Genomic DNA, 24,507 nt, shown 5'->3' with positions numbered 1-24,507 from the left:
CTCTCTTTCTCTAAAGCATCTGATCCTGCTTGCTGTAGACTGAGTAGAGGAACCATTTACCTTAAAAGCACATTAATTCCTACAATTTTAAAGAAATACCTGTGACAAACTGTACTAAAGATAATGGATATGTGCTTTCATCCAAACCAGCCAATAGAAGTAATCTTGTCCAAAAATAGCCATTTGTGCTTATTCAGGATTGATGAACAGGAGATAGACTTGACCTTATAACAAAAAGTATTCTAAAAATCAATTATTTTCTAGCTGCATACATTTACATGTACTTTTAGTACTTTTGTTTTCTCTTTCAATTAAAAATATTAGCCAGCACTTCAAGCATTTAGTTGGTTATGCAAGAGGATTCACAAGTGGTTACAGCAAAACTTAAGTGCCTTTTTATTTCTTTTTACCAAACCATATGCATTTCAGATGAGACCATAGGCTTGCTTAATAGGAAATATTTCAAATATTCAAATTATAGGTTTTGTAAAGAAACCTACAAATTAACATACAATACTTGATATACCAATTGCCTTGATTTGTTTCAGATAAACATTTTTCTCATCTTTTGACACATGAAAGTATTAAAAATATTTTTTTTCTGGAAAAGAAAGTTATAATTTCCAGCTGGGGATTGTTAATAAAATTTAATGTTCAATAATACTTTAAAAATGTTTCTGCACAGAATCAGTTTTCAGATATAAAATTTCAATTTCTTATTTATCTTAGAATTTCTAGTTGTCCTAAAGCAATCCCAGAAGTAAAACAGCAACAGCATTTAAACCAATAATTGCTTGATCTCGAAGTACCCTTATCAAAAAACTTACAATCTCTTAGATTGTTTGAACTTTCTGGAACAGCAGTTTGAACCAAAGTTTGGGTATTACAATTAAGTCTCCCTGGCACAGGTTGACAAAAAAAGTAAAACAGAAAGGAACATGAAAAAATGAATAGTGAAGGAATTAAGACAGAATAACTAACAGTGTAATAAGAAGGAAAAAAGGCTGAGAAAGACATTCCCATTACAAATTACTCATGATACTTCAGTCCATCCAGTTTCCTTTAATAACTCAATACTTCATAGCAACAACAGTTTTATTGAAGAATTTCTTAATAAAGGAGTAATACAATATTGTTTATCCCTTTGTTTCATCTGCTCTTATCCCCCTACCAGTCACCTGCAAATACAATAAGGCCTATCAGTTCTTCAAAAGGCAACACTATCAAAGGAAATATGTTGCTAGGATTATTAAGGCCACACACCAGTTTTCAGCTGAGATCAAATCCAGTTTCCCCAGACTGTAATTCTCCTAAGCTCCCATTTTATACTGTAAGAACACTCCACAAGGGTTTTATAGGAGATACAGTAAATTCATTTCTGCCATAAACAAACTGCAGCCAAGAGGATTAGGCACAATATTCAATGGCTCTGAAGAGATTTGCCTTAAAAATGGCTGATCTCAGAACAGTTTACTGTTTTAAAAACTCTTCTACTTGGAAGATTAGATTCAACTTCTAACAAGAAAAAGAAGTAATTCTTGAATACTGTAATTCTATGTTAGCTGCAGGAAAAAACTAGAGTCCACTCTCCTACAAGACAATTTACCCTGCAGATAATTAAGTTTATTTCAGGAGCAGAACTCTTTTAGAAAGGTTTTTAAAAATGAGCAATGCAGTGAGATGAGTTTGCAGTTCAGACAAGATATTAAAATGTCCTGGTGAATTAAAGGGGCTGTTTAGCCATGCCCTAAGAAGCAGCATTTCTGGTATCCTTAAGATACAGAATTTCAAACAAGTGGGTGATTTCCTATTGTGTTATACCTAACCAACCAGGTTTTCATGGAAAACAGCATTAGTATGAACAAACAAGACTTTGATGTGAATGAAGAGATATTTATCCAGAGGATATGATGTACTTGAATTTGTTTGGTCTTAAAAACAAGGAAACCAAAAGCAAAACAAAACACAGCCCCAGTATTTATGTGTTTCAGTAATTGTTTTAGACAGACATATTTTTCATTTAGAATTTTAAGACACCCTCAGAGCAGTTTAATTGGATTTTTGACTTTGTCCTATTTTAAAGTTGACCTCTAGATTTGAAAGGGCTTATCAAACAAGAAGGAAATCAAAACTATATAAATCCAACCAGAAATAAAAAAATTCTACTATTTCCTTAGAGAATAAGCAGGAGAATACTCAATTTTTCATACATGTAAAAGATGGTCAAAAACTGTTGACAAGGACCAGAAGACTGAGATTAAAAAACCTACACACACATAATGAAAAGAAGCTTCATTTTCAATCCAGGGGACAATTCCACAGCAGAAGCCTATGGGGTTTAAAAGAGATATGAGGAAACTCTGTCTTGCCTAGAGTTCTTACCCAGGACCCAGGTACTGTGGAACAGTCTTCTTTCTGTAAAGAAAGAAAGAAAGGTGGAAGCTTAACCCTTGCTTTATCCTGGTGGCTTAAGTATGAAAGAGTGAGCAGGAAAAACATTTCAGAGGTGTGTGGCTATAGAACAATGCCCAGAATTTCTCACACAGGCTGTACATGTTCCATGTGCAATGAGTTGGATGCTCAGTCTGGGACTGATGTTTTTGGTTTGCACTGATAGGATTGTTTGTACACGGATCTGGAAATATTTGCTTTGCTGGCTAAAGGTTGTACATGTGGATCTGCACATGTACATTACATAGAATTCATTCCAATCCTGTCATGTTTTCCACATGTGCACTTCAGATGTCCAGCATAAAGCTGATCTATATAGATGGAACATGTCCAGGATCTTCAAACATGTAAAAGATCAGAATGCAGCTACCTCCTTCTACAGAGTTGACAACCTAGTTTGTCAGATGAGCGACTGAAACCTATAGACCCTTCTATAACTAAATTTCCAGGCAGAAAAAACCCCCACATCTGTGAAATTTAGCCCTAGTCTATGTATATATAGACATACATATGTGTCTGTACTTGTCTATAACTTCCTATCTCAGCTTTTATTCACTTACATAACAGCCATAAGGTATCTTTTTTTTTTAATAAACATAATGACAGTTCTTATTGGTAATTTTGGCATATTTGAAAAAAAAAAAGACATATTACATCTTGGTTTTAGAAATTAATACCTTATGCTATTACAAGTCAAAAAGTTGCATCAGCACTTTGATGATTTTCAGCAATTTGTCACCTAGTGTCATGAAATTTCCTCTTTGGATAGAATTTATATTTAGATATTAGGATTATATTTGCTTTGATTTCTCTTTTTTTTTTTTGGAAAAAAACTTGACTTTTTAGTTTCTCTACATCACAATTCATGAATCAGAGTCTATGCTGCTGCCTAGTTGCAAGAACACACAGGAAATAGAAGCATATAGTTAAACAGAATTAAGATGGCAAAATAAGGCCCCTCAGCTCTTCTAGTAAGTGTGCCTGGGAGCACTTGGAAATACTAGCAGTGCACAGGAACTCAGAAGGATGCTCTTTCCAACTGCTTGTTAATAAATGCTGCTTTTCTACGCGAAGTGAAACATTTTTGAACGCGCACGCTCACCGAATGGCACAAAGTAGAGCCACAGTAAGAATTTAATTCAGTCAGAGAAATGTGATCTCTATTCAGGTTTCTCTCTTTAAAGCTGTCTCATTTTCAAAGCTACTTCTTGCAACTGCAGATCAACCTTAAGAAAAGGAGACACAACATTTAACAGGCATTTTTAGTGCTACAGTAATTGGCAAATGAGAAGTACTGGTGGAGACTTGATTTGCATTCAAACAAAATAGCATCCATCTAATTATTCTCACATTTCACTTAATCTCAAGGCTCATTGCAGCATTTTATTTTTACAGCAGTAAAAATTGAGTCAAAAGTTGGCAAACTTGCCAATAGCATCAGGGAGAATTGCTGAAGGAGTAGAATTAGTATTGGATACTAGTTTCTTCCTCAGACTACCTGATTAAACCTTTTTGAGTGAAGCTTTTACTATTCTGAAGTTGCACATATGGGAATGAGGGGTACACTTTTTCACACTGGTCCATCTTTCTTCCTACAACCACAAGAAAGTGATGCTCCCCGGTGTAACAATGAACAAGCAAGCCCTGAAACAAAAACAGTGTTGCGCATTGCCCTGTCTGAAGTCATAAAACTTATTTGGTAAGTGTGAGCTACTCCCACTCTGGGACACATTGCAACAAATGGATTACACCAGCCTGCACAAGGCTGGCAATGGACTAGGCAGCTCTTCCTGTCCTAAACAGCTGGGACATGTCTAATCAACCTAGTGGTTTTGTCACACCTATCATGTGTGACAAAAACCCCCCAAACCATTACATGCAGAGATCCATAATTATTGAAATTCAAATAGTTCAGATAAACTAACACAGAGTCAACAGGGAACCTATAACTTTGAAGAAAGATGCATGCATTGCAAATGCTGACTTGGAAAGCTGGAAGTCAGAGGAAAAAAGAGCTTAGATTCTTGAAGTTTCTATTCCTGAACAGTTTGAATTCCTTATCTCTGAGCTAAGCATATTTCAGAGGATAAGATCTCAGTTCTTTGCATTACCCATTTAAATAAATAATCAACTTGAGATACATCAAAGATTAAAAGAGTTTTCTCTTTTTAAGGAGTAACTCTTAACGTAGTTGGAAAATAACCTTAGGTTATCCCCAGGTTTTACTATGATAGAAACCTCAAAAGAATTTTCATAGACTGAAGACAAGACAAGGTAAAATAAAATCTCACAGAACAACTGACCACCCTAGGAGATGCAGAGGAGTCAAGTTTAATTACTGTAGTATTACATAGCATTACTTTAAACCTTCACAAATAACACTTGTGGAAGCTTAACCCTCACTTTTTATCATGGTAGCTTGAGTATGAAAGAGTGAGCAAGAAAAAAATAATGTGTATGGCTATAGAACAGTCCCCAGCACTTCTCAAACAGGCTGTGCATGTTCCATGGGCAATGAGCAATGTCCTGACTATCCAGGCTGAAAAACCAACCAAAATGTCCCTCTCAAATTTTGAAGGTTTCTGTCCTGGCCTAGATGAAATTTCATTATTAGGGAGGTATGAAACAATATATAGATAAATAAGACTTCAAAAGGGGTTTACTATCCGCATAGCTTAATTTAGCTCAGAAATTAATTTAACTGTTCTATCACTCATCCAGTGTAAAGCAAGCATGTAAATGAGACTGGGTACTGAAAGAAAAGCTGAATTTTATTAATTTTTTTATAATAAAATTATTTTACCTGTTTCTGGTGTCTTTGATTTACTGTGCTATAGATTGCAAGGGACTGCTAGTGCAGATGAAAAGATAACCAGAACCTAGCCACTTATGTCAGCAGCCTATAAGGAAGAGGTACCTTAAAAGTCAGATTTCCTTAAAAGTTTGGATAAAAAACTGTCTGGATTTATTTTCTCCTCAATTTGAAATTTCTTGCTGAAATGCCTAACATATGATTAATTTCTTCCTTTCTTAGTCACCTGTGGTTTTTCTAAAGTATTTCAACTATGATACTAAAGTGTTTGGGTAGTTTTCCTGTGTATCCAGGCCAAGACAACAATTCATCTCATTCTGTTAAAACATAAAATCTGGCATACCTTGAACATTACTGCCTTGACACATTAGAGAAAGGTGTTGAACTTTTTCACACCAGACCTTTTCTCTGGTTTTCAATTCCACTTGAAATTGTCCAGCAATCTGGAAAGCAGTCACTGTGAAAACTAATTCTATTATTATTTTCGTGCTCTTTATATGTATCAATTGTAAGCTTTTATGCTAGAAATAACAATATGGATTCTATGAGCCAAAATGTGAACATTAATGGTTTAAATTTGAAGGGCTTGGAATGCCTTTTAAGCTCTAGTAGGGGAGATCAAGAAAGGTGAAGATTTTTCAGATGAACTTTGCCCCATTCTGATAAGCAACTGTCCAGAGTATGATACTTCTGCACAGTACTTGCCCTTTTCATCTAAGAGTTCAGCCAGACCACAAAATGGGAGGTTCACATGTTGCTTTTGTCTTAAGCTTCCAACAGGGAATAAGCAGCAAAAAATATCCACAGTAAGAATAAGTCTTTGTAGATACACTGAAGTCCAAGCCCACTGCTCACAACAGAAAAGGTTTGGAGAAATGGAAAGAGAGCCTCCACAAACATATCCATAAACATGCTGAAGGCAGGGGCCTGAAAGTATCTCATCATCTTTAACTCTTTAAAAGTGTGAAAGTTATATTAGAAACAAAGCTGTATCATTTTGAGTGAAAGAACTTTAAGAAAAGTCAATCAAAATCAAGTAATCAAAAATGAGCTTTAAGTATAGAGAAGTTAACTAAAATCTTTCTGGCATCACGAACATTTAAAAAACCCCCAATTTGTATATTTAGAAAAAGTTGAATAATCATAGACAGCAATTGCACATTCTGGAATATGCAAGTTAGTTTTTATGTATAGTTTTGGCCTTCCTCTCTAAAGAATAAATACAAGGATAAACAGGTATTCAAAACACAGAAAAGGAAAAAAGTGATTTTACTGCTTTTGTTTATACCAGCTTAAGATGGAAAATGTAATAACTTTTGATCTAAATGTAAGTAGAAGATAAACTGGTTACTCTACCTTGTATCCAAAGAGTAGAAATTATTCTCAGCCTTACTTTTAAGTTCTCATTTAGGTTTGGCAGTATGTAATTTTTCATTTGTTTGTTTTTAAATTATTTAAGGCACTTTTGAGTTAAATGAATACTTATTTCTACTAAGAAAAGCATTTTTATCTCCCTTTTACATAGAGAATATTGTAGAAAATCTCAGGATTTACACCACTAAAAGGTAGCACCTGATATTTAATGCCAAGGGAAATATAAGAAGAACTTGAAAGAGTTCTCACTTTTGTGTGGAGGAGGTCTCTCAAATAGTTTAAGTCCACTTGCCAAATTAAATGTCCTGCTAGGAATGTTACAAGAAGTTTTCACATACTGATATGTACACACATACACAGACTTACACACATACACTTTTTCAAACTGCTTTCCTGTATTTCATGTAATTTCTTCAGCTGTTTTCTTCAATTTGTGTGGAATTCTTTTTTAAAAAAGCTTGAAATCTAAATAGTATAGTACCAAAAATATTCTACGTAATCCAAGTATAGGATGTTACCATTGAACAAACAAAATCTCTGTTTTCACTGGTCTCCAAAAGATGAGCCAAATTTCATAAGTAAATAATGGAACTTACAGCACAAATCATAGTTTGGTATAAAAGGAGTTTATGGACTTTCATCTGAAATAGAATTTCTGGTTTAGAGAATTTAGGAAAAAAATTGTATTTAAATAATTAATGAATACAGCTCATAAATTTTGCTCTAACTAGGAATTCATAGATGGCATAAGCACTACCTCAAATTTATTTAATTTCATGAGCAAGAACAGTGAGGAGTCAGAGGAGAAGAGAGTAAAGAATTTAAACAGAATTTTCAGTAAGCATATAGCTATCATGAATTTGCATTCACTGCTCCCTAAGGGAACTTACAGTACTGTGTTATTATTTTACAAGAAACTCACTGTAAAAGGCAAGAGAAGAAATACATTAATGCTTAGAATCAAACACAGACAGAAAAGTGATAATTCTTTCTATGCAATCCCTATCCCATAGTTCTCCTTTTCCAGAAAGTGAAAGTCTCTCGCATTATAGTCAAGGATTTAAAGCATTGCCAAACAATTCTTGTTAAAATAAATTATTTTCTCAGTTTTACTCTCATTCTCCTTTTCTTCTTATCAATTATTGCCCAAACCCTAACATTGGTGCTGCATGTCAAAGAATTTGTACCTAAAATGACAAAAAACCCCATCTTTGTCTAAGTATAAAGCCTAGTCAAAACACAAAGAGAAGAATGCCCATTATGATTAAAGGATGCAAAATCTACATTATTGCTACTACTATTGTTGCTATTATTGTTAATATACATTCTCATAAAATCTGTGATGAAGAAGCTGTGAAATGAGATTAGTTGCAAGAACTTAACCCACAGTTTCTTAAGAATTTTAATCAATGCCTGAAAGAAGTAACTCACAGGAAATACAGGTTTTTACAGCACACATTTTCATCTCTTTTAGCTGTTATCAAAACAATGCATCAGAAATAGAGCAAGACTTACCTTTTTACCACTGACTAGGCAAAGCAGGAAATACATACTACCATCACCTCATACCCATGCTCAGAGATGAGCAAAGTCCTGAGAAAAACCACCAAACATGAAAGCTAACCTTGCTTGGAGGAGGGCATTAGTGGAAAAGAGTTTGTACATCACAATCTCCTAATGTTCCACTCAACACTTAACTGTGCTATGATTTTTATGTGTTTCAGATCTATGATATATGTCTGTCTCAATAAAAGTGGAAAAAGAGAATAAAGATTCTTTGAAACTAAAATGAGCACAGAAGTAAAACTTCATCTTGACATTAACATTAAGAACACAGATTAGAGAAAACAAATTTTAGTCTCACCATGACTGGGAGGAAGAGTGCAAAAATGTGTTATTGTAACTCCACTGAAAAGAAGAAAATGTATTGTTTCTTTTAAAAAGGCAAACATTGCCTTCAAGCAAAATAACAGAAGTCAATCCAAGTATTGTGAAGTCTGGATATAATACAAAACACTAATATTTGTTCTGAGAATTAACTGCTTACATTTTTCTACCACACAGGCATGACATTCTATACGCCTGTTTTTTCATTTAAATGTGTAGTCTGTGATTTATTTTCTATGTTTTTGTCAATTAATTATGTCCGATGCAATTTTTTCCCTTTTATTTTTTTTTAAACTTCTGCCTCATCAGAACTAAATAGAAAATGGGTTCATGGTTGCGGTTGAAGAAACAAATTTCATCTTCAACAGGATATTGACCTCTTTATTAAATGATAGTAATTAATTGATAACTTACTAATTATCACTTTAAAGGAAGTCATCCATGAGGCTGGTAGACCAAACCAAATGTTTTCATTTCACTGGTTTTAAAAAAAACCCAACTAACTAACCAAAACAACAGTGACAGAGCAGTGCTTTCTAAATATTTAGTGTTTTGAGGGGTTGGGAAGGTAGAGGATGTGCTTTGAGAGATGCTCAGACTGCTAAATCTTGGTTTGATTAAACAGGGCAAGTGTATGTACATTTTAAAGGCTAAGTTATTAATTAGCAGAAAGCTACTCCTTTGACTGAGACAATAAAAAAAATTCCCGCAGTAGGGTATCTGCAGGACCGCCTGGGAACGACTTGCAAGTGCCTCGCAATCCATGCAAAAATACTTAACTGCCATCTAGTGGCTGAGTAGGCAGACTTTAGGGTGCCCTTCAGACTGTCTCAATAAGCACTTCTTCCCTCGTTTCTGATATTTCTATTTGTCTTCTCATCCTTCTTTCATGGCCAAAGAAACCCCACCAGTATCAGATGACAGTATTAAATTATAAAGTGGCTACTAGCCATGTGGGAAGCAGCACAGACTGAAACAGACAGTTTCTATTTAAGCTGTATTAAGGTCTCAACTCAGAGAATCTCACTTCATATTTCAAAAATTTTAGTTAATTTACTTGCTGCAGTTTTAGGAAATAAAACATCTATTTGTGCTTCTAAGGCTTTCTGAAAACAAACCAAAAATAAACCTGAAAATGGCAGCACGTTTGAACTGAAAAGTAACTTCCAATATTAAGAATCTAAGAATTCCATCAATAAAACTTGAAACTTCTGCATAAAAATTATGTTTTGTGAACATGAACATAAAATACTTGATTTGCACTTAAACTTGTCATGGAGTTCCACAAAGTTAAATTCCCCTTTACTGCCTAAGCAAAACACTCTGCATTTCAGCAGTTCCTATGACCCTGGCAGTAAAGGCTCCTGCCAGGTTTGTATCACCTTGTTTCCTACAAAATTTGTTTCCTTTCTGTATGTTTCTGATAAAACATCATTTACTCTGAATGCTAATAAGAAAACACCATCTATCTACATTGCTTCCTGAAATTCCACTGCTTAAAGCTAAGTTACCCCAATTATAACATTGGACCTACAATTACAATGTAAAGTCTCCTCCACATCACATATTACAAATCTGGCTTTACATTTTGCAAGATAAAAAACCCCTGAAAAAATAACTCTCAATTTAACTTTTTGTTTTCTGAAATTTGGGTGTGCTGGCATGATTTTGCTGAAAGTTTACATTGGTACTGTTCTTAAAAGAAGAAATACAATTCTATTCAATTGATTCATAAGGAAGTATCCAAAAATATTTACTTCTGTCATAATTCTTTATTTCCTCAATGAGATAACTGTATATAGTAGATCCTTTTGAATATGTCATAGATATTTTTGGTTGGATTTTTTTTAATCAAGTATGTAACTTATTTTTCCCTGCTGAAATCTACGACTCTGGCAGTCATATCTTTGTAGGAAAAGAATTGTTTTAGACTAACTGTTCATTGCTTCCTCAAGCCTTCTCTTCCCCCTTACAAAAATTAACTTGTCAAAAAGCAAAAGGATGGAAGGGGAATGACACTTCACAGTTTTTTCCTTAATAAATATCTCAAGAAAGAACAAGCAGAATCAGGCAGTGTTAAAAATGCCACAGAGCTGTTTGTGAGGCAACAGAGGAAGAGTTCCCAATTTTCCTCAGGTTCCTGTTGAAGCCAGTGGCTCACTAGTCTTGTTTCTAGCTGGTCTATGTGCTGATGAAAACTGTGTAATACTGAAATAACACAGGTTTTATACCAGACTCCAAATATCATAACAGTCTAAGGCAGGATTATAAAATCTCACCTTTTTAAAAATTCTTTTTAGTATTTCACCATTTCAGACTAATCTTTCCTCTACCTTCTTTATCTTCTGTTCACCTACAAAGAATAATCTCCGAAATTTCTTTTAAGAGAGCTTTGGGCAGCATGCATGTTTCTGAGACAAATTCTAGCGGTGACATTTTATAATAATGAAAAGTAAATTCCAGTCCCACCAATGTTTTATACTTTTTAAACAGACTGATTATGTATTTATCTTAAAGGATTTCAGAACCTTTTTTCTTGTATTACTAAGTGTCAAAAATGGAACATTTCCAATCTCACTAAGCTATTGCCCTAAGGAATTACAATAAGTCATAGTCAAAAACTAGCATAAGAACAAAGGTCCCTACTGACAGAAAATTGGGGTGGTTAGAAATATTCTAAAGACACACTCCATGAGTCTGTTTTTATAAAGCAGAAAGTATCTTCAAGATGGCAAAACCTGGCATGCAAGTTTTTTTAAGATTAGCATTGTTTCCCTATGATATTGCTGGAAAGTATGCCAATAGATTATGCAGCAGAAACCCACCTTCAGCACCTCAGAACTGCCAAAATTTTGTCTGGCTTCTAGTACCAGTGGAAGTACTTGGAATTCCAAAAGGGCATATCATTTTGGTGGAGGATTTATTTGTAGGGTAAAATGTGGTGAACCAAACCAAACTAAGACAGAAACATTATGAGCATGAGAATTTTTTTGATGACAAGCTTTTCTGATGTAAATAAGGTTTAAATAGTCAGTGTAAATTGTCTTATAACCAAACTGCTATAGACTGCAACAGTCTGGCAAAACCTCCTCTCCTGAGATGGGATTACAGGGACCAGGCATGAATTGGCATGAAGTATCCATTATATCTGGATGCTGACAATTAAATAAATGTAAAAAGGGCTTTGTTTTTAAAATTGTGTGGTCCACAGAATAGACTCTCATCACAAATGATCAAACATAGAAATTTAAAATGATTTTATAATATGGTGAATAAGACAATACTTTTTAGTGCCTTTCAAACAACTTTAGGTTTCTGGCTCTGTAATGTCCCACTACTAACCAAAGCCTAGTTTACCTGTACTCATCCTACAATTAAAGGACTTTTTTTCTTCATCTTTTTGCTAAGCATCTATTTTTACCTACCATGCAAACAAAATCAAACTACTCTGAAAAGTTAAAATGTAAGGAAAAGTATGAGGATAGTACAAAAGATCAAGGGTACAAACAGAACAGAAACTGGCTCTTGCACAAAGTACGGCTGTCAAATTTAAATATCAGGTTTGAATCTAGAGTTTCTAAATTAGGACACTCAATTTTTCTCTTCTTCTTTCACTAAAGGAGTTAAGGCTAACAAAATGTTCTCTGTTCATACTGGGAAGACTAAGCAGGCATCGCTGCTATTTGGCATTTCAAAACCAGGACTTGAAACGGCTGCCAACTCTCTTATTTTTCCACTGCCTAACAATTCCTGTATTAAAAGCAAGCACACCCCCACAGCCTTGTTTTTGTAGCTGTAATTTAGAAAAAATTGATATTTTGGACTCAAAAAAAATACTCTTAAAAATGTCCAGAAATTATGCTGTAAAATATTCAGATTATATATAATAAAGATAAGGAAATGGAGAGGATATATATAAAGAAGCTCCATCAAGTGATAACAAAGTATACAATCCAGGCTGTATTACTTGTGCCTTTAATTTAAACTTATTCTGATTCTTTTTCTTAATTGTTTATCATGACTGAGATAATTTATCAGCACATCATGTTACAACTGTGTTCTGGTCAATAATCTTCAATTATATTAGTAGTATGTGGGAAACGTGTTTTCCCAGACAAAAGAGAGGGAAGTCTGTAAAACAACTTAGTTGATCAATTCAAATTTTAAACTAGAGCTCTCTTTCATTTATGTATGAAAAGAAAAAGAGAAAAATCACCTATTAGACTAACTTCAGCCAACATTTTCTTTTTACAGAAATTAAAACTGTAGACCACACAAGAGGGTTGATCTCTAATAGAAACGTGTTTGTCACTTAAAAAATGTACAGATAACAAAAAGAATGGTCTGATTGCAGTACAGGATTTACCTACAAACATGATGGCCATGCTATTTTCTAGATGTTTTATAGATTGATGTAGTTAAACACTGATAGATAGGTAGAATATGCGTGACTGCTTTGGACACTACAGAAATAACTTGAACATATGACAACATTTTATTCACATACAGTTCCTCAAAAAAAAAACCAAAAACCTCCACCCTGATTTTTAAAATAAACTAGAATGATGATGACATAATACAGAAAAAACTTGAGACGACTTTCTGCAAGTGAGGTGATCCTGTTAGTCCTGCAGATTATTGATGAATAATAGTATAGAATGGAAGAAGTTCATGTTACTGCCATAAGGGATCACCAAAAAGTAAGAAGGATGGGTATCTCCTAAACACTAGCAAATGGAATTCATGGATTGGACAAGACACTAAGCTAGTTCTAAAAATAAAGAAAAGCTCCCAACCACAAGTAAATGCCATTCAAGTGATCATGCAGTGCTCAAGAACTCCTGGTTAAACTTCATTCTCATAGGAATTATCATAATACTTTTTTTTAATAAGTAAAATAACTACATATTCATAAGCCTATTTCAATTAATTACATTTCCAAAAAAAAAAATCATTTGTATAGGTAATTTCTTGCAATGAATTATAGTACTAGAGATTGGTTAAATATACTCCTTACATGCAATAACTTCCTGGAAGTATAGGGGGAAAAGTGCTTTTCCACAATTAATAGTAGAAATAATTTTAGGGAAACCTGGGTGACTGGAATATAAAATTATCATGAGAAAAATATATTTTACGTTAAACTTAAAATGCTGGAATGAAGAATTATTTTGTAATATTATTTTAATTAATGAGCTGCAGTTTTAAAATGTTCCATATTATGAAGTTAGAAGAATTTAGATAACCAACTAGAAGAATTCTTTAAAGTTGTTTGGCAAGGCAAGCCATAAAGTTAGTACAATACTCTTCCCACCCATGGCTCACAAAATATGTGATCAAGCCCAAATGAAATTTGCATGTCTAATGATTAGAAGTATGTATTTAACTTCACATTCCTTATTTTTCCCTGAAAAGAAAATTACTGACCATTTTCACAAATGCTGCTTGATACAGTGATGCTTGAATTGTCCTGTCACTAACACAAAAAGCCTCAGAACAAATACCAAAACCCAAAAAATGCCCCTTAAACCCCACAACAAAACACCCAGCAAACCAAAAGAAACAAAAAACACCCCATAAAAAAAAAACCCCAAAACAAACACAAAGGGGGAAACAAGGGAAACAAGCCGTGAAACAGAGGAGGAAGAAAAGACATTCCAAGAGCTTTTGGTCACTGCTTGTTTCAAACCAATATTTCAGAATTTAGCCTTCCTGCTAATAATTCCAGAACAAGTGAATAGTGTTATCCACAAGTAAGATAAGGCTGTTTCCTATTGAGGAAACAGAATTTGAAGTTCCTCAGCCCTATTAAACTGCACCACCATTAATAAAGAATAGAAGAACATGTATGGTCACATGCTAAAAAAATAAGGTAGACGGTGTTTCTGTCACATAAGTGCAACCCAGACTGTCTCCATTGTCCCAGCATTACATTATCTCCTCTTTAAGTTCAGCATGCCCTCTAAAGCTGTTCACATACTACCCCTGCTGTAAGTTTGAGGAGAGAGTCAGAAAAAAATCCCTGCCACTATCATTTACATGCACTTTTGTAGATTAGCTATTATAATAAGGTATTTTATAACTATTCCTTACTAATACCATCAGAGGGTTAACTTTTGAGTGGACAATAACATTTTGTAAGAATCACCTTAGGCAGGCAGGAACCTTCAATCCTTACACCTGCATCCACTATGGAGCATATAAAACATCCTCACTTCAGAATTTTTTCATACAGAACATTTAGTACACAAAACTATTTCAAAAATATCTGAAAAGAAGTACTGCTTTTTACCCACTTTTAAAAAAATAATCAAACATTTCTGTTAGAATCTTACCTGTGCCTGCTGAACACCACCTATGCATTGCTTCTCTGTTTCTAGGACTGTAGATTTCAACTCTGAATTTGAAAAGAAGATACAGATTTTAAAATTCTATAAATAAAAAAATGATTGATCTTTTAAAATACACATTAAGAAATTCATGAATAGGGTATAAAGTTAAAAAGAAAAGAATGGTATTGTCCCACTTTCCAAATTATCCCATAAATTACCTGTCCTTAAAATGGATGACTCTTGCCAACTATGTTTTCCTTTCTTTCACTACCTCAGAAATTTGAAAACTCCACAGACATAGGTACTAATATAGATCTTAAAAATAGATCAAAACATAAGACACTCCACAGCTAGATCCTATTTCTTATTTTAAAACCAGATGACTTTTCTGACCTTAAAGAACTACATTGAGTCTCAGTTTCCCAATAGGAAAAATCAGGAAAAGGAAAACAAACAAGCAAACAACTCCACAGCAGCTACACAGTGCAAAGATTTTTAATCAGTTTAGGAGCTACAGCTAATAATGTCTCTTTACTCATAGCCCAGTTATTTACATATAACAAGAACAGAAGTATTTTTCTCTACACCTGCCCAGAGACTATATGTGTGGGGTCCTTCCTGTATGTTTAAAGGTACCACTATTCCACAGGGAAATCTCTTGACCATTTGCAGAAAGAGTGAAACAGCTGTGAACTAGAGCTTCTGGATTCATTTTTGGACACTTGGCCTCCTCACAGCTTTCTGACAATCCCAACTGTTGGGAAGTGAGACATACAAGGAAGAAGTTTCATTGCAAGTGTGAGTTTTGTCACAAGGCTTGAAAATTTACAATCCACAACTTTTTTACAGCTTATCCACAGGTGCAGCTGTGGATAAGCTGCACCTAGCAATGAATAACTAATAATCTATATTTTAGATTTTTCTGTGTTTGAGAGAAATGTTAGTATCTGTTTGATCTTTGCTCACAACAGATTTATTCTATGCTGATTTTCTAGTATTAGACATGCACCCACAACACTGTTTTCTGCCATACAAATTAGCACAACTACCTCCCTTACATAAAAATGCTTAAGAAAATAGGACCAGACTGCTCCTATGTATTGGTCAATATTAAACAATTTGACAGAATTATCTAGCTTATTTTTACCTCAGAAATGTTATCCTTCTAAAAAGGATTCTAAATATAAGCTGAAGTCACGGTGATCTGAGCAGTTAATTTTAAGGTTAGTCAGACAAAATTTGGAAATAAAATCTACTTCCAGCAGAACAACCCTTTTTGTTAAGCAAAATGAAAAAAAAACCCCAAATACTACCACCACAGTTGGAAAAAAAAAGATTCAGGAAAAGAGTTCTGTATGAGAAATGAAACCTTTCCTTTAAAGCAAATCAAACAATTTTTTTTTTTGTTTGGGTTTTTTTCTGGTTTTTTTAATATACTTTTTTTTAAGAGACTAACTTAGATTTCAGGCAAACCCAGACTGATATTTAGTGGTCTGAGACTGTTTCATTTTGCAGAAGTTAGATAATCTTTGAATGTCTTCACAAGTGGTTAAACAGCCCCATGGGAGATGGGATGATTCGACTCTAGTGCCTGCTTACTTGCCTTCTGCTGTGTGTTGAGTAGTGTCATCAGCAAAGAATTAAAATAATTGAATTTCAAATATCCTGTTGAATTTAGATTCAGGCAATGTGCTGAGATGTGATAATGGTGGAGTGAAATGCCATAAGAAGAGACAGGAAGAGATTGGGTGTTCAAATAGAAAATTAGTCCCATACACATTGATCTTACTGTTGATGTTGGCCCATTTTGTCCAAAACCTTAACTGAATCCAGAACTGGAAAATGCATTTAGTATAAGTATTTGCTGACTTGAACCCAAATTCATATTAGATATTTCCAAATATCTGTTTTTAAATAAATAACCAACCTAAAAAATCACCAAACAACAATAATTAACCTGACAAAACCCACTGCCCCAAAACCCCAAAAATTCCCAACTGCTCTAACAGCCCCTTTCACACATCCAGCAATGCTTCACATGTTACAGAGCATACAGGAACACTATTAAATACAAACTACACTAAACAGATGATTAACTACCTACTACCTTTTCTAATGTTAATGCACACAATAAAAACAAAGGTTCTGTAAACACATCCTGCTGCATCCTCTCTCAATAAATGCTTTTGTCTAAAATTCATGGTTTTTTCAGGAGCTATTGCTTATAATGGTGGTCTCCTTAATCCAGACAGCAATAATTATATATAAAACAAAATACAGCTGCCCTGCACATAATAACTTAAACCTTTTAAAAAAATATTTGTCCCCTACACACTGCAAAGATGTAAATACACAAAATAATTTAGTTAAAAATTTTGAGGAAGGTGTTAATCCTCAGTTTTCACATCACTCACCTCCAGGTTCTTCCAAATGGCAAGCATGTGAACCATTAAAGAAAGTTAAATTATTCATCTGCCTAAGTTGTATTCAAAAGAATTATAACTTTTCCTCCATGTCCTACATTGAAAAATCACACCAAAATTTCAATAAATAAATCTTAATAACTACTTATATAAAACTTATAAAAACTCCCAATACATATTTTTTCACTTTATTTCTAGCTCTATTTCTTAATACTTTTGCAGGTTTTTTTTTGAGAGGGCAGTAGCTGAGATAAGGAGCAGACAAGTCCTGTACATGTTACATCCATATAGTAGGTGTAATAAACAGAAAAACATAGGATGAAAACAAATCACATACAAAATGAATACATTTAAAATTATTACTATTGTCCTTTTGATAGAAATACACTTCTAAGTGTATTTTTAAATTTCAAAATATTTTATGTTATCAACATTCTTCTAAATTTTAGAGAAATTAAACTCTTGTTGACTTACACCATCCTCTGCTGGGCTAAAACCTCAAAATTATTTAATTTGAAATTCACCCTTTTGTTTTTCAAGTGCACAGCATGTCATAAATAGTGCAATCACACATCCATTAGCTAAGTCTCCCAGCTGAGAAACACAACTCTCAGAGTAGATGGCATTGAATTCTACTCCTACATATGGTAGCACTTCCATTGAATACAGCATAAAACAGGAGATCATTGGTTAAAACTTGGACTAGCTCAACAATCCATCTCTGCAGAGTTCCACACTCTGAATTACATCAGTGAGATGGATGCAGAAATGTGTGCTTGATCTCCAATAGAATTCCTTTGGTAAAAGGCATAGCATTAAACAGAAAAATACAGCAGTATTCCATTTTTGTTGGCATCACTTGTTTTGCTTGTGAACAGTGAAAAAAGTGGTACCAGTAAAAGTAAAATGTTGCCATGGTAAAAGGTGTCTGTGCAAGAAATAGTTCCAGAGGAAGTGGCAGAGAAGTCCCAAAGAGAAGGAAATCTGAAATTAACTCCACCCAAAGCCTACAAGTAATTCAAAGAGATCTGTTGGAATAATGACTTAACTCTTCAACTCTGAGCAATGAAGAGTGGAAGGGAATGAAAAATTTGAGAATACCCAGTGGCTCTCCATGGACAGCATGGGGATGAATGCAGACTACAGTTTTGAGAGCTTCTGAATACTAATTAATGGAAAGCAAAGCCTCCAAGAACCTGTGGTATTTATGGGTCAATGCTACTAACAGAAAACAGGCCTGAAATCCTCTTCTAAATTTCTTTGTCAACTACAAGGGAGGTTTTTTTCTTGCTTGGTTTTAATTGTCAGTGTCAACAAAGCTCTCAAAGAGTGTGAAGAAGACTGCAGAAATTCATCTGGTAGCATAACCTCACAAATGTTGAGGTAAACTGACTTTGTAAACAAGTCCTTGTTTTGTTTTTTTCAGATACATTTTTCCTACCCCTCTGTCAGCCCAGGACTGCTGAATCTACAAAGGAATATCTTACACCACTTTAATAACTTTAAGTGTAGCACCAGTCAGCTTCTGAAGTTTTCATATTTTTAAGAAGAAAAAAGAACTCATATCTCATAGCTCTGAAGGTATGTATACTGGAAAAGAATCAATATCACAGCACCTGGCAAAATCCATTATTTAACAGATGCCAGGTACACATCTTGGTTGCTAACAAAAAGAATGCATTTTTGGTGAATATTTTTTATTAGATGCACACTAGCTGACATTATTTCTGATGTTAATCCAAGATTCTCAAAACCAGGTGTTTGTTAGTAGCTAAGATACTAAGTTTATATTTCAGATTCTAAAACACAGCAGCCTCCTATATCCTATACATTTATCTTCTCTGTATCCAAGAACTGTACCTTCTCCTGAAATTTTGAGCCTTTGTTCTTCATCTGGAGGTTTGGGTGGAGGCCACGCAGATGGAATTCTCCTTGGAAAGCTTCCTTCAACATAATCTGTTGAATGTGTGGGTTGGCTAACTGCAGCCCAAGTATAAAGCTGGTCTTGCTGTGATTTAAGAAAAAAAAACAGTGGAAAAGTTCATATAGAAAGACAAGGTCAAAATATCTAAGCTTTTGTTTCCAGTACAAATAACTCAACAGCCCCTGTATCAAGACAGACTTGGTTTTATGCTCTTCAGTCTGATAAAGACTTAAGATAAATCTATATTAAAATAGGTATGTTCATTAACAACAGAAAATTAGGCTTTTTGTTTTCTACAACCCAACAACATGTTAAGATACAGTTCAGTACTTTTTGAGTGAGGAACTCTTTGTGACTTCTGCTCTTACAGCAATAACACGTTCTCTCCATCATGACTGCACTTCATCACATACAGCCAGTTTTATGGCTTGGAGGGAAATATCTCTCTCCACATCATACATAATCATTTTACACCAAACACACAAGGAAGGAAAATGAACAGAATTATTTCAGCAGTAATTAAACTGATATATGCACTCTTTGCAGCCCTATTTTTATAATTTCTATTTTACTATTTTCAGAAAAACAGGTAAAAAGGTGGATTTTCTTTTGGAGTAAAAAGAAAAAAACCCCAAACCAACAGCTAAAGGTATTCTTAGTCCTCTGAGCTCAAATCAGATTATATCCATATTGCTCAACAGCTTTGAGTTTGAGTCTATGATTAAAAGTAGGACACAGAGAGTTTCTGATGAAAACTAGGGCAAACTTATGATTTAAGCTAACAGCAAGATTTTAGATGACCACAATTCAAGCAGTTATTCTTGTGACTCCTAGTCTGCATCAACATGCACACCTTGTGATCAAACATTTATAATACTGTTAATTCTATAGAGATCATTCACAGCAATTGCACAAGTAACCTAGCAAGTGATCTGGAAGATGCAAATGCAGCACAAAACTAGGAAAAAATACCAAGTCACAGGATGAAAACACTGTCATATCACAGTAATACCTTCTTACAAAGATGATGTTCATTAGACTTCATTCATTCTACTGCCTGAGTAAAAGCTGGTACACATTTCATTTTTAGATTAAAACTTTTTTTTTTTTTTTTAATTTGACAGATAAAGAACTTTGAAGAGAAATGCAGGAGTAAGAAGAAAATGGTGCTTGGTTTTGGGATAATCACTATTCTATGTGACTAAGTTTCTACTTGCCTAAAAATAAATTGTTGTAAGAGTAAAAATGTTCTATTGGGAGCAGCTTACTTGGAACAGAGAAATGCTGGTAATAAGGGAAAAACCTCTGGTTTACAGAGGGTACCTCAGTCAGGGTCAAAGGAAGCTCATTAGACCTTCTCAGTACGAAAACCATGGCAAAAATCCAGGCATGTACATTGACTTTAGATAAAGGTAAAAATAAATGGATAAAAAGCTTAATAAAAAAAATAATATCAGGTTCTTTACATACCCTGAAGTCCATTATCCTTGAAAAGCCCATCCATTAGAGTAGCATTACTATCCTACTCTATTTGGACATCTGAAAAGGCTTGATTAATTCAGTCCTTTGAGTCACTTAATTCTTTCCCTTTGTCTATTTCCAGCTTTTTAGAGGATATGTGTTTCTGAGTTTCTGCCCAATTTCCAATACTGTTTAAGTAAGGAGAGGGAGTCCTACCTGTACATGTTGTGTGAAGAAAAAGTCCTGGATTTTGCTATTAGTCATGTTTCCGCACCATTTAAATCTCAATTAAAAACACAGAGGAAAATAAGACTTGAAAAGTAATTGAGAAAAACCAGAACAATTTTTTTCTTGCCCATTCTACCACCTTTTACAGTCCAGGGAACACAGGGAAGAACGTGCTCTGCACAGGGTTAAATGACTAAGCACAGATGACTTTCAACAGGATTACATGTAGGGTTGTAGGGCAGTAAAACAAATGACAATTAGGTAATGTTGACATAACATAAATGAGGAGGACAAACAGTTAAACTGTTCCTGGACATGACATTTCACCATGCCAATTCTTGAAAGATATAATAGAATAATTTATCAATAGATTCTTGAAATAAGATTAGTCTACATGAATCAAGATGTATTTAAAAAAAAAAAAGCTCAGAATTATTGTACAGATGGTATACATTATGAAGCTAAGAAAATATGAAGTACCTATGTTCTTGCTGATATAATTTACAGCATATAAAATATAAGCAGTTATAAATTAAAACATCACACAACTTGGTAAAAAACTCTTAATCCAGCATGGGAGCTTTGTTTGTGAGTATAAAAGACAGTATTTATTGTTTGCATTGCATTTGAGGGGGATTTCTTTGTTTTCTATTCAATACAGAGAAGGACATTAGAATAGACACCTCATATAATGGAGATTTATAGATGTAAATGTAGATTTTTCAAAATGCTATGGACTTGCACTATAATGAAAGCATATCCATATAAACAAGGTATTTAACAATAACTACCTTCAGATTACTTGCAAGCTCATAAATGCTATTTAAAATATGAAAAACCCTCATGCCCTCATGACAGAAAGATAGTCTGGATGGCAAGTTGATAGTCCATAAATTACACTTTAAAAGAGAAAACATTAACCCAGTCTCTACTTTCATGCCCTTCAAAAGATGAAAATCATTTGAATATCCTAATTCCTACGTACTGAAGCTATGGTCCAAAACCATTTATGTTTTGTCTTTAGCTCCTTTTCAGTTAATATACTAACCCACCTAATTTCTCCTCTTTTAAATCTGATAATGCCATAAATATGCATGATTTTTAGAACTGTTTGAAGAAAGAAATATGCAGTTCTGTGATGCTAAAGCCCTGTTCTAGCAAAAAAACCCAAAATAATCCAAATTAAAAAAAAATCCGATTTCTTTTTAGTATTAATGATTACAAAGCAATCATCCATGAACCTAGATTTCCATATTAAAATTTTTCTCCTTTAATCTTTTTATTTCAGAGGCAATTTTTACTAAATATCATTGTACATACAGTCAGTGAATACACTTACCGTGATCAAGTTTTGGATACATCTGGAATTTCCCCTTCACCTTGCTCAGAATCCACTATTTAGTCTTTAAAGCATCTCTTTTGAGGGAAAAAAATCACATACATGTCCTAGTAATAAATGATCCCAGTCTTATTTATTCAAGCTCATATCTGAAAGCTTCAAGCTGTCTGAGTCCAGTGCACTAAACATGATGTCAAGAAGAGTTCTTGTTTCCACACATCCTTACACAGCACTTTCCACTGGTTCTTAAAAGTGCAGAGCATCTGCACATGGGCGAGGCAAACTGCCTGCAGGATCTGATGGTACCTAATCAATATACATTTTACCACTTATAGATGCTAGCACTTAGAATCACAGAGTCAGGTCTGTAGTTTAACTCACTCTCTTCCCAGACAGTTCTCAGTATGCACAGAGGAGGGCTTTTTGTTATAACTTTTAATTCTCTGGTACCACAGTTTTACACTTCAACTATGTAATAAATTAATATCAAATATTCACTTCACCGCTCGAGCTGGAGATTCTGTCTGGCTCATCTTTAAAAACAGAAATGAATGTTGGAAGCTACTCAAAGAAAGGCCCCTAGCAAATGCCATGTGGCTGGTTGACCCAAAAGTAGGGCCATGAGTTAGACCTGCAGCAAACATCAGAAGTCATTCTGGTGGGCCTGGACCTTTCAGAAAAAGGGTCACATGTTTTTCTCATGGAGAGACCAGTTTTGTTCCCTGGGCCACAGACTGAATTACAGATTAGTATATCACTCACTGCAGGAATATAATATGCAACATTGAATGCATGCTATATTGCTCCTGGAGATATGCAGGTAGTACAACCATCTGCTCAATGTCGTTTCAGTTTTTAATCAGCTGTTTATCTGCTTCCAGCTCAAAGAACAAAAACAGCCATTGTGAGAAAGGCTTAAAAGATGTATAGGAGATGGGGTTGAAACAGCAATAGGTGAATGCACCTTCACCCCACATGGCTGCAAAAGCATGAAATAGCAATGTGAGGATCAAGGGGGAAAAAAATCTTACCAGACATATTTAGAAAATTCTCAAGGAAAAAAGCCAAAGCAAAGTCAAGGTGGGAAAGGTGAGGCAGTACAGCAGCACAATACTGCTAGTATTGGGTAGCAGTAGAGGGAGAAAGTATTTTAGCAGTACCTCTGAACTTTCTTACATGACGGTGCAATGGTACTAATGTGCCTGATGGTTACTGTATTGAGCTGTGAGGTAGTAGGGCTCTATTTTGCAGAACTTTTTTTTTTTTTGAATAATAAACTTGAAAATTTTTTCACTAGAAGTATAAACATTCAGAGTTATCCTGAAAAGGGAAGAACAGTAGCGTTGGCATGTTCTGAGGCAAGTATAAATGGGCCAGGAGTAAAACACAGAGCAGTGATTATGAGAAGGTTCCTACTCATCAGGTCATTCTGGATGACATTCTTTCAGTGGGAAGAAGCTGAAGAATTAAGAGAGGAAAAAGTATAACTGCATTTAAGATGTAATGAGATGAACTCATAGAGGAATTCCATTTTATGTTATTTGGGATAAGAAGGGACCAGACTCCACGTCTCAGAGGTGTTTTCCAGGCTAAGAGCTCCAAAGAGTTTGTCCAAATTTGTAAATAATTTCTTGGCATTTAGTCTGCTTCAAGTGTGTGGAAGGAATTAATTTTTTCCCATTCAGGAGGTTTAATCATTCTAGTATAGTAAGCAGACAGCCTCTAAAATGAAAGAAAGTCAACTGCATGTTCTCCACTGCATACAAAGAGTTAATTGCAGAAGCAAGGCTTTAGTTTGAGAAACTAGAGCCAGACTACCTCAAAATGCTCTTATCAGCAGGAGACTGCTTTATTTTAAGCAGCTTTTTAAATAAAGAAATCAATACTTTTAAGAATGGGGAAAGTGGTTTACTTTTTGAGGACAGGTTCAGTAACAAAGCTCTGTCTTGCCACTGAGAGAACCAGAGCAGTGATTAAACATGGCCCTTGACTTGTGCTGCCCTGGGCTGCACTAGTGAGCACAGATGCTTTCCAAGGTTGAAAGCCAGCAAGTCCTTCATAATACTGTAATGTATAGCTGAAGCAGCACTTTATCCTCATGAACTAAATTTGTTACATAAGCATTTTACTTGAGTCAAAGGGTTTGTTTCTTTTCAGAGAACCAATGTGCCTCAACAATGAAGTTAAAAACACTTCAGTTGTCAAAAATCATGAAACATTTATTTCCCATTAAATGACTTCAGCCTCCTCAATGAAAGAGAAAAAACATGTTTGAT

General features: G+C 34.5%; 1 protein-coding gene across 4 annotated transcripts in view; it reads right to left on the bottom strand.

Moving 5' to 3' along the window:
- The window catches only part of FMN2 (formin 2), a 153,065-nt gene that overhangs the window by 104,045 nt on the left and 24,513 nt on the right, over positions 1 to 24,507 (bottom strand). For 3 of the 4 annotated variants that reach the window (XM_071432704.1, XM_071432716.1, XM_071432711.1), the window contains exons 3-5: positions 19,140 to 19,287; positions 14,860 to 14,921; positions 2,383 to 2,415 (exon numbers count right to left, since the gene is read on the bottom strand). In XM_071432704.1, the coding sequence (XP_071288805.1) occupies positions 2,383 to 2,415; positions 14,860 to 14,921; positions 19,140 to 19,287 (243 nt within the window). The remainder of the gene's footprint in view (positions 1 to 2,382; positions 2,416 to 14,859; positions 14,922 to 19,139; positions 19,288 to 24,507) is intronic. The other variant, XM_071432706.1, reaches the window with a different exon arrangement.

This window comes from Agelaius tricolor, unplaced genomic scaffold (genome assembly GCF_023055355.1).
Source record: "Agelaius tricolor isolate 1412-34295 unplaced genomic scaffold, bAgeTri1.0.p SCAF_1, whole genome shotgun sequence".
In the NCBI taxonomy this organism is placed as follows: domain Eukaryota; kingdom Metazoa; phylum Chordata; class Aves; order Passeriformes; family Icteridae; genus Agelaius; species Agelaius tricolor.
Note: the sequence above shows the minus strand (reverse complement) of the source record. Positions and strands in the feature narration are given on the sequence as shown.